At 45.5% G+C, this 11,660-nt stretch overlaps 1 protein-coding gene across 1 annotated transcript in view; it reads left to right on the forward strand.

Moving 5' to 3' along the window:
- The window catches only part of C8A (complement component 8, alpha polypeptide), a 53,174-nt gene extending 43,787 nt beyond the window's left edge, over positions 1–9,387 (forward strand). The window contains exons 9-12 of the mRNA XM_004679045.2: positions 748–751; positions 1,067–1,224; positions 4,822–5,044; positions 9,228–9,387. Coding sequence (XP_004679102.1) covers positions 748–751; positions 1,067–1,224; positions 4,822–5,044; positions 9,228–9,379 — 537 coding nt within the window. The 3' untranslated portion in view covers positions 9,380–9,387. The remainder of the gene's footprint in view (positions 1–747; positions 752–1,066; positions 1,225–4,821; positions 5,045–9,227) is intronic.
- Positions 9,388–11,660: the final 2,273 nt, after the last annotated feature.

The raw sequence follows: 11,660 nt of genomic DNA on the forward strand, positions 1-11,660 counted from the left end.
GTGCCCTGTATGGGACATACACACTATTTTCCCTGACTTGGTTCCATTTCAGTTAATGGTGATGCTGTATAATTGCTAAATACCCCAGAACAATGCCCAGTAAAGACTCAATTTTGACTCCATCTTGGGCTAATATCACCTTAGAAATATTTGACTTTGTATGGTGCAAACCCTTAGATTTTAAGCAATACATAAAGGTCTAAGTAAGAACTGGGATGAAAGGAATGTGTAGACAGAACCTGGAAAGCCAACTTTGGGGATGAAGGCCTATCATGTGACAGTACCAAGGGAAGACACAAGCCTGCTGAGAGAGCTGAGCAAGGTTATCAAGTCCAAGCTTAAAGAATAATTACAAAAGAAAAATTGTATGAGAATATTTTATGGCATTTCCTGAGCAAGTCAATATGAATATTCATGTATTCACCCATTCATTCATTCATTCACTCGACAAGTATGGAGAAATCTTTTTTTAGAGGGAGATATAAAAGACACAGGGATGAGAAAACAGTTTATAGTACAATGGAGAAAGTGGATATGAAACAGGTTCAAGTTATTCTGATTGCATTAGGCTACTCCGCATAATGGTCTTACATCAAATTGCATCTCTCTGGTACTCTGCCCTCCTCTCTTCATATGCCTGCAAACCAATTGATCTTCCTAGTCAAGTCACCTTTCTCCCTGACCACTCCTACCCCTTCTAAAAATTTGACCACATCTTTCTCCATGCCCTTACTGAGCCCTGAAGAGACAGGTGCCATTGCACCATTGCATTTCATTCAGCCTATTTGGCATATAAAGGGTACTGAGTAAATACTGAACACATGAATGAATGAATGAAACATAAATTTCCCCAACCTTTCCATCCTTCCTGTTGTCCCCCCAGTGTCTGACCTTCTCAGAGGATGGGTCTCTCCTGCTCCTTCCTGTTAGGAAGGACCAACCAGGCAGAGTGAGAGACAGCTCTAAGGAGAGCACATGGACTCTGTTCCAAAGCTCATTAATGGCACTTGCCAACCCATTCTGTGACTTTTGGGGAAATGAGTTAATGCTTTTATCCTCTTGGCAGAATCAAAGAGGAACAATACCGTTGTGGAAGACATCATCTCCCGGGTGAAAGGTGGCAATGTTGACTGGGGTGGTGGCTTGATGCAGAACAGCAGCATCATCACATATCGTTCCTGGGGGAGGTCATTAAAGTATAATCCTGCTGTTATTGATTTTGAGGTAAGTCTTTTTGCAGTTGAAGAAACTCTACGTCCACAAGGAATGAAAGTGAAGCAGACCAGATCATTTCATATTTTTTATTATGAGACCATCAGAGAACAAGATTAAATGTAACGGCACACTGAACTGGTGGCCTTCTCCATGCCTCACGCCAGGGGAGCACACCTCTAAACCCAGGTCACAAGAACACAAGGATCAGAAGCTTATTTTCTGGCCCATGCCTGGTTTTATACTACAGTTGCCATAATTATAGTAGTGGGTCTAGTCCCTATCAGCATGTATGCATAAGAAGATTTTAAGAATCACATCTGTTCATTTAGGGACTGGCAAGCTTTTTGGGCAAAGGTCCAGGTAAGAAGTGTTTCAAGCTTTGTGTGAGACTATAGTCCCTTTCATGTACGTTCTTTCCTGTCTCCATCCCCACAGTCATCTTCCTCCTCCTTTTTCTATTATTATTATTTTTTAACAAAGAAATGTCTATAGGGTTGAAATTGAGAATGCTGTCTTAAATCCCTACTTGAACAAAGGGAGTAAAATTGTTTTTATGTCACAAAGGAAGTTGACTGCCTACAAGCTGTCAAACCATGGTGATTAATAGATAGGATAGGCCATAAACAAAGGTTATAGTTGGGGCTATTGAAGAAAATCTTATTGTTTTTATGCCCATTTTTCTCTGACTCTTGCTGATTTTTCTACATCTATTTAAAATTCTAGGTTACACACTTCCTCTGAAAATATGTACCAGTAGTGAAGCCCCAAAGACTATGGTAACACACTGTTCTTCATGAACAAAGAGATCAGATGAATTAACCTTGATGTTCATACACCTGTAATTCATAGAGGGTCTGAAAGTCACTGTCATAGTAATCAGTGATTTGGGATAAACCTATAAAACTGATATCAAGAACAATAGATAAATTTTCATGGACAGTAGATGAACTTTGTGTTTGTTTTAAGCAACACTTCCTAGGGGAAGGCTGGGGAACATGATTTTGAGAAGATGAAATATTATCTTTTGGGAGAAAGTACCTGGACTTTGGGGTGAAAAGATATAGTTTGATGCAAAAGGCTCACACACCTTTTATGTGTGACCTTGAATAAGTTGATTTTCTGAACCAGTTTCCTGGCCTATAACATGAGGAAAATAAAATGTTACATCATACATTTGGGGAGAGAAAAGTGGAGGTACTGTAAAGGTCAGCTAGGGGACCTGCTTCAGGAAGGTTAAGTAACCTGGGCTGTCTCACAGCTGGTACAGGGCAGGGCCCTGAATGATCTATGTCAGACTCACCCAACACCCACAATCTTGTTAGAATCCATGTTCCCCAAAAAAGTTAGGATTCTGTGCATAAATCCTCTGACATTTTGAGAGAAGGGAAGTGACACAGCCAGAGTTGTACTTTAAAAAGAGAATGTCACAAAGATATGAAGGGTGAATCAAAGGGGAGACAGACAGACAGACAGACAGACACTATGGACAAGGAGGCCAGTTGCAAATTTATTAGGAGCCTGGTGTTACAATGGCAACAGTGTCTTAGTCACCTGCATACTCTAGAGCTTAGAGGTGCTAACTTATCACAGCTACTAAGAGGGAGTGAATGTAGAAATCACAGGAATTCTGTTCTGATGCTGTGCTGTGTTGTGTGCTGCTGTGTGTTGGACATCACAATCTGTGGCTATACCACACCATTTGTCTTCCCTGAATCTGTTTTCTCCTCTATAAAGTAGAACAAGACTATTGCCAATATCTTCTGAAGCTCTAACATTCTAAGATGCTTTTCCTCCACCACCCACTTCTCCTTCCACTCCTCACCATCCCTTCCCAAGGTGTTTCTCTTTCCTCTTCATGAGGGCCCTCGCAGGGAAAAAGAAATGAGGAATGAGTACTTTGCCCAATTGAAAGGTCAAAGGAAAGTTGCCCAATGGTCCTGGCCTCCCCTGGAACTAAAATCCATCTTTTGCCAGGGCCAAGCACAATCTATTCAGCACTGACTTCCTAACAATGAGGGTGAGGCCACATTCCCTGAATTTCCAGTAAGTAAATGGTCTTCTCCCCTTGGCTGGGGGCCTGACCAGTCCTGACACGACCAAGTTGGTGACCTCAGCTGCAGCCTCTGACACAGACCAAGGTCTGTTTGCCACCAGTCTTTCTGTACACATTTCCAGGAACCCATGCAACGGGCTGGTGATCACCTCTATTGACTTTAGATTCAAACAGTGAGATTGCACCACTGTGTCCCTTGGTCCTGTCTTCAGGGTCCTGTGACCCTGGCCCATCACTCCCCTCTCAGGGCCTTGGCTAACTCTCCTGCAGAATAAGGCATTTGGAGCAGAGCTTTCAGTGATTGTGCAAAGATGGACTGCATTAGAGCATGTGTGAGCATAGGCCCATGCATTTGAATAAGTTAGGATCTTTTTTTTTTTTAACCGATTATCATACCTAATGAATTAAAAAGTTTTTAATTTTGTGGTATTCTTCTCATACTCACTGATTTCCTTAGAGTCACATAAGAATTCCAGAAAGCAGGTTGGGACTCCTATTTTGTAGATAATAAGGTCCAGATTTAGAGTGGGACAGTTAAGAGCTCTCGGACACAGCTGGGAGACAGCAGCATTTACTTAACTCTTACTATGTGGCAGGTCTTTCCCCTCCATCAACTTTAATACTCACAATAATCCCGAAGGGTGGCACTGTTGTTCTCACTTTACAGAGCAGAGGGATGGCTCCCCGTGCAAAGTGAGGCCACATGGTTAGAGTTAGTAAAGCAGGGATTTGAAGGCAGAATCTCAGACTCCAGCTTCAAGGCTCTCCACTGCACTTGCTAACTCCAGCTGGCGGTATCTTCCCACCAAGCATCCCCCAAGGGACAATACCAGGAGACAGTTTTGACAATACCAGGAGACAGTTTTGGTCCTTCAGGCTAGAAGGTACCACTGGTGTTTAGTGGGGAGTGAGATGCTATTTAACATCCTACAATGCACAGGACATCCAGCCTTGCCCACAAAGAATTATGCACCTGGAATGGTTGAGAAGGCCCAGACTCCAGCCCTACTTGGAGTGACTGCTTCAAATGCAAAGTGCCACCTACACCCCTGACCACCTCCCCAGGACCACCCCCCCCCCACAAAACTTCACTGCCTATCCAAAACTTTATTAATTCCTGTGTAAAAGGCTTGACAAAAAGATGCATACACACGAACACATGTATACAGATTGTACGTTCCCTATCTCCTAAAACTGCTAAAGAAGGCAGATGTGGGCACAGATGATTCCTGAGCTCTCATCTTCCTCTAGGCTTGGGAGGTCAGAAGTTTCAGTTAGGTAGGTCCACACTCTGAGTGTCTCTTGCCCGTGACGATGTGACCCTGTGCTGGTGACTCTGAGCTGGTGACTCAAGGGCAGGCAGGGGAGGTTAGCACCGGCCTCGCTGAGTGGCTTTGAGGATCCAGGGAAGGGGAGATAGCTGGATGTCCGGGGTCTGTGCCTGGCACACAGCAGGTCTTCCAGAAGCTAGACTGCCAGTTCTAGGGACTTCCCTGGGAAGCTGAGATCCCCAGACCCACAGGGAGGACCCTCTGGTCTGCCTGTGCCCACAGGTGCAGCCCATTCACGAGATCCTGCGGCGCACGAGCCTGGGGCCCTTGGAGGCCAAACGCCGGAACCTACGCCAGGCCTTGGACCAGTACCTGATGGAGTTCAATGCTTGCCGCTGCGGGCCCTGCTTCAACAATGGGGAACCCATTCTCGAAGGCACTAGCTGCAGGTGTCAGTGCCCCCTGGGTCGCAGGGGGCAAGCCTGTGAGCGAATGGAGCAGCCAGGTAAGGCCCATGTGTCCTCCTTGTGTGCAAGTCTGGCCAATACAGCAAGGGCCTTTGGGACCTCACTTCTCCTTTCTGTGCCCTCCTGCCCACTGCCCAAGAACCCACTGGCTGAGGGTTATGGCTGACCCTCTATACTTAAAGTTTCTGCTGCTTTCTCAATGGTGTCGACACCATTTCAGATGAGAACTGGTTATATCTTGTTGTTTTTTCTTCTCTAAGGTATATCTAGACAATGGGGGTCTTTCTGAAGGGACCTAGTAATTTCCAAGATGGTCATAGTAATTGCCACAAGCTGTAAGAAATGTAATGGCCATTTGTTGCCTGACACTATGGAAGTTAGAAGCCCGACATTCAGGTATATGAACCAGATAGTTTCTTCTGGGTGCTCTGAGAGACTCTGTTCTATGCCTCCACCCTGGGTTCTGGTGTTAGCTGGCAGTCCCAGCATTTCTTGGCTTACACACCATTCCAGTTTCTCTACTCTACATGTTTCTTTTCTTATAAGATCTCTAGTCACTAGGTTAATCCAGCATGATCTCATTTTAACTTGATCTAAAAAAAAAGACCTTGTTCCAAATAAGGTCACATTCACGAGTAATGGAGGTTTGGATCTGATTCTATTTTTTTGGGCAGGCACAATTCACCTATTACAGGGATGTATAAGTTGTCATTCTAGTGCAACAAATTATGATTAAAAACAAGTTTGGGGTGGGTAAGCTTTAAACATCTATAGATGTGATGTGAACCAGCTGGCCTTAGGGAGGAAGCTTCTCATACTGGGTTAGAAATCCTTCAAAGATGAAGAAGTCTAGAGACATGGATGGTCAATCCCAGCTCTGCTGATTTACTGTGAGACATTTGTCTTCTGGGGCTCATCTTTCTCATCAAAGTTTCCTTTGTACTCCAGGAACTTCTATGCATACCTTATCACTAAGCTTCCAGTTTTCTATGCATACAAATTTCAGAATGATGGCAAGAATGATAGTCGATCAAATCAACGTATAAATCCATCTCAAAGGCAACTACAATGAAGGACTTTTTTTAAAGGACGCCTGGATGGGGTTATCTAAGGGACTAGACTGAGTTTGGGAAACAACTGGGGTGGCAGCCACGAGGCTCAGCAGCTATATGTTCAAAATAGATCATGTGTTTAGTCCCAGTTCACTCAATGGGTATCGACAGCATAGCATAGATGCCCCCCAAAGTGAACGGCTAGGTTACTACAGGAAAGAATGCAGAACAGGATTCTTCTCTGACACATCAGGAGACTATGTTCTAGGTGCCACAACTCAGTAGGCCTTGGAAATGCAAAGTGGACAAATGAGGAGACAGGAAAGACTCAACTACTAAGAAGAAAAGCTGACAACTTTTGGTACAGAGACAAGAGAGGAACCAGTCCCAACTGAAATGCCACATGGGGAAGGTTGAGACTACCGAGATTAGGTTGTAGGACTAGAGGAGAGAAGCTCTATCTGGCAAAAGGATGTTGGCTTAGGGAAGAAGGACTTGCTGTGTGGTGAGAGGTGGAGGGGGATAGATGCTCACGAATCAGGAAGTTATCTGAGAGATGCAATTATCCTATGGTGCTGGGTTAGATGCCCTCAAGGTCCCTTCTACTCTAAGGGTCTCTGAATCTGCCCAAGACAGGCTGACCACACGGCTTTGGTAACTTTAAGCTCAAAACATTTAAATTCAGTTTAGCTTGGAAAAAACCATAGCTACCAGTTATATTTAGAATTCAAGGGAGATATCCACCCAGCAGGCCTGGATTTTAAGGGACATGATGATGTGGGGGAGGGAGGCGAGTTAAAACTTTCTCATTGGGAGAAGAGCTCTAAATGGGAAGCATCGCTCTGCTGTCAGTGAGGCTGGTGAACTCCAAGGCTGCCAGTTTTCACCTGGGCTTCCCTTGTAATGAGAGGCTACTATCACTACTCACAGGTGGTGAACTAGTTTCCACATGGGTGGGCTCTATAACAACACACAAGAGGAAGAGGTGGTTTCAGTAGTAGAGGGATTTGTCTCTGGTTGTCACTTTTCAAAATCCTTCCTCTGCTAGCTAAAGGGAGTTACATTTTGGGTCCCTAGTACCTTGTAGAAGGAATTTTGAGAGGGGTGAGTCCCTTTGAAGTATGGTACATAGAATAAAGCCAAGGAGACCAATTACCAGGGCCAAACCTGGTACAGTGTCCTCAGGTGAATTGGGAAAAGGTACTTCCTGACAAGTGGGTGAATTGGGAGAACAAAGAAAACCACTTGAGGTTGATAGTATCCAAATTCTATGGATCAGAAATATCTTGGCTTCCCAAGCAGAGTGTGGACTGGGTTCCAATTCCCTGTTGCCTCACTGGCAAAAACAGATTTCACTAGGGACCAAAGGTCAATGCACAGAAGGGATCCTTACTCTGTGCCAGACACTGGCTTAGAACTTCTTGTAGATGAACGCACTTATACCCCAGGAGGTTTTAAAATAAATACTGCTGTAAGCCCCAAATTACAGATGAGAAACTGGGGCAGGAGACAGGTGAAAGGCTGCTCAAAGTCACCTAGCTGGGGAATGCCCCCATCCGTATTTAGGTCTAGCATCTGAAGTAGACCCTGAGCTCTTAGCTGTTACAGCTTGCTGGTTTACATGGGAAGAATCAGGTAATTTGAGGAACGAGAGCAGCAGGTCTGAGGTGGGTGCAGTGATGGCTATTTAGGGGAGAGGGTTATGTCCTAGTTCACAGCTTTCAATCTGACTTTAAAGGAAGAGGTGGGAAGCCCTGCCTGGTGATTAATCTTAGCAATACAAGAGCCCTCAGAACTAGTCAGTTACTTGATCTCTGTCCACACAGCAGAGAGACAGAGAAGAGGGAGGGTGGACTACTTAGACATGTCTCGTCAGTGGTCCCTGCAGGGTTCAGAGGCCATGATGAGTCATGTGTACATGTGGTGGGCCCTAAGGAGGGCACATGATGCCAGTGACCTGGAGGGGGGTGGTGGCAGGTGCAGAGGGTTGGGCCTTCCCCTCCCAGCCCTGCTCCTTCTGCAGGATGACTCTCCATTGGTTGCATCGGCTCATGGATGTCCCATGAAATGGGTTTCAAGGGTGTGTGTGTGTGTGGACAATAGGTGTCCTTGGGGCCACTAGGTTGAACTTTCAGCTTGACAGATGGATCTGGCAAGGGTATCTAAGGCTGGGGAGTTAGTCAGTCACCATGGAGACCACTGATGTGGGTCCCCTGGGATTTTCCCAGCAAGCTTTTGCCTATAGGGACCAAGTCACAGAGGGCAGAAATGGAGACAGAGAGCCCTGCTGTGGCTGCCACACCAGGGGGTATAATTACAGAGCTGGAAGGAACCCGGAGATAATCTAATCCCATGATACTCACACTGGGATCTGAGGAAACTTGGGGTCTTAAGGGTGCCCCAGGCAAGGAAGGGGAGTGTGATAGACAACCCAGCTTCAAATAGAACTGCTCCACTTTCATTTGACATCCATGTTGGGGCCCATGTCAGATTTCATTTAGGAATAAAAATAGTAATGAAAAAAATAATGATGGCAAAACCTCACAGGTTTAGTCCATTCTTCCATTTTATAAAGGTGAATCCTCAGGCTGAGAGAGAGAATGGTCTTACCCAAAGTCAGTAGGAAGCAGAAGCCACAGGACAGAGGGATTGTAGGAGCTGGATTTCCAGGGACAGTCCGTGGTGGTGGTGGTGTGTTCTGATGCTCTGTACAAAGAATCTGTCACACATATGTCTCTGTCGCCAGGACTCCGAGGGTGTGACTAGTCACCCCTTATTTCAAAGGCTGGCAGTGCTCTCCAGAGGGGTATCTGGCTGGCCTTTGTCTCTGAATCCCCAGCTGCGCTGTGCTTCCTGCCCATCACACTCTCCAGCAGCTCTGTGTTGTTCTTCCAGAGGAGCACGCCCGCCTGCCCTACTCCGCTATCCATCTTCCATGGAACTGCGGATTCCAATTTCATCAGATGGGCTCCCAGCGGCCTCTTCCCACTCCATTCAGAGTTTTAAATTAAGAGTGAGGTGGCAAGTAAAGCCGTCTTGGTTGGCTACACCAAAGCATTTCCCTAAGGAGAGGTGGCAGACCCTGCCAGGTCTGAGGGTTGTCCTCCCTCCTTGCTGCCTGGGCTGCTGCTTGCATGGTAACCTCCTCCCCGCTATGTTATCTGCGCAGGGGTCAAGGCAAATGGTCGCTGGAGCTGCTGGAGCGCCTGGTCTCCTTGCAGAGCAGGCACCCAAGAAAGGAAGAGAGAATGCAACAACCCGGCACCCAAGAATGGAGGGGCCTCATGCCCAGGGTGGAAAGTGCAGAGCCAGGCTTGCTGAGTGGCTCTGGGCACAGGCTGGACAGATGTAGCAGATGTCACCACCTGTACTGATCACTGGAGAAAGACTGATGTTGCTCTAACACACCCAACTCAGCAAAGCTGTCACTTAACATCTGGATGTGGAGTGTTCACGGGAGACTTGTCTCTGCTCACAGCATTTTGGATCATTAAAAAAGATAGAAAGAAAATTAATCCTTAATCCTGTTTTATAGGACTTACAGGATGTTAGAGGGACAAAGAAGGCAGATGCTCTAAAAAGAATCAATGGCCAATAAAAGTATGAGAATTAATTCAGCTCTTGGATAATAATATTTGTTCATTCATAGAACCATTATGAACTGGTAGGATAAGCATACACATGGAATAAGGAGAGAAAAAAATAAAAATTGACTTGAGTTCATTCAATTTTCCTTCATTTCGACTTAACATTTTCTTGTATTCCTTCAGTTAATCTCTCATTTAAGTTCTCAGCACCAATATCATATTCTCTCAATTAGGATCTCATGGTAATACACTAATCTTTTTCCTGATTATGTGTTTCATGTTTGTAATTATATTTTGGGTCCCCTATCTCTTGTGATTATTTATGACCTGTTTTCCTATAGAGAGTAATCATGAGAGCAAGTATCAGCTTTACTTATTCAGCACTGTATGCCTTGAGCACCCCCAACCCAGCCCCCAAAGACAACGCCTTCAATAGGAAGAGACCTAAAAACAACGGTGGATTAAGTGAGGGTCTGAATTCAAGAGCTCAAAGGTGTGGTCCATTTGGTCAGCCCCCCAGTATGGAGCATGGCATTGGAGGGGTTAACCAGTGATGTTCAGTATACCTGACCCACCTGTGGGGCAGCCCACACACCTGCCCACCTGGTATTCCTACAGCACCCCAGTCACAGCTCTAAATTCAGTTGCACTGAATTTTCTGCTCACTTTTTCTTCTATAACTGATAAGCTCCTTTTAGGCTGAATCTGCACCCCCAGTGTATCATGGGTATAAGTGCCTGTTAACCACCATATATAGTGGTGCTCTCTAACCTTCTAGAATCCTCAGTCTTTTTAGAGAAACTGTAAGACTTGTATGCTCATGAAACACTTAGAAGGAAGTTTATGAGCAAAGGAAATTAATTGCTGAGTTAGTGATAAAATGTATGGCACACAAAATAAGTGCTGAAGGCATCGTACCCAGGTCTTGAAGGGTTGTTGAACTAGGCAAGGAGAGCGTCAAGGTAGAAATTCAGCATGTAGCAAGGTTTGAAGGCGAGAAAGAGTATCAGGAAGGAATATGTGTAGGTGTATATGTACTGGGGATGGGTACTGGGGAAGAAAGTGTATCCATCACATATAAAATTATTTTGGTTTTGAATATTGACATTATTGTTATTACTGATAATTAAAGCTTAGAGTTTAGAAATTTATTTCTGAACTCTCTAGATCTTGTACCTGAAAGAAAAAAAAAAAAACTCCTTTATGGCTTCTTACCATGTCTTTACATTTTACTTTGAAGTGGACGTGCATTGATAATGAATTTCCATTCATTATTTTCTGGGGAGTGGTAGTTACATGCTAGAAAGTGTAGCTAGGCCAGATTGGCCAGACCAAGTGGGCCATTTACAGAGGACATTCAAACTTGATCGAAAAGCCATACTTTCGAGCCTCGGTTGCACATTAGAATCACCTGGGGAGTTTTCAAAACCCTGATGTCCAACGACTGTGTGTCAAACCGATTATCTTCGAGCCTGTGGGGTGGGGACCAGATATCAGTAGCTTTAAAAGCTCCCAGGCTAATCCAGTGCCATCATGGCTGAGAACCCTTCAGAATCTGGGCATCCTTCCATCACATGGGGGTGCCGTACGTGACTAAACAAGAGGGACACCAGAAGGGACTCTCTTTGCTCCTGTAGCTACTAAAACAAGGCTCTCTGAAGACTTGGACTTGAGTCCCAATTCACAGTTAAGGAAACTGAGTCTCAGTGAGCCCGTGGGTTGCAGGACTGGTGAGTGCATCCAGCACAGCTCCCCTGCCTTTGCTCCACAAAAATCAGGCTGCCCTGCCAGGCGGGCACTGGGAAGAAGCCCGGGGCCAGGGAGAGGCAGAAACCAGAGATGAACTCATGCCTCTGAAGGCAAGTCCAGGGAGGTGGGGTGGAGCAGTTACCTGGATCACCTGTGAGCCAGGACCAGCCGCTGAAGGCACAGTGCCACCTTCCTGTCACCCAAGTGGCGCCAAGGCCAGGGTCTGCCCCACTTCTCTGAAAATACCGCATCCCCAGCAGTTTTAG

Source organism: Condylura cristata, unplaced genomic scaffold, assembly GCF_000260355.1.
Source record: "Condylura cristata isolate star-nosed mole 26May11 unplaced genomic scaffold, ConCri1.0 scaffold00008, whole genome shotgun sequence".
NCBI lineage: Eukaryota > Metazoa > Chordata > Mammalia > Eulipotyphla > Talpidae > Condylura > Condylura cristata.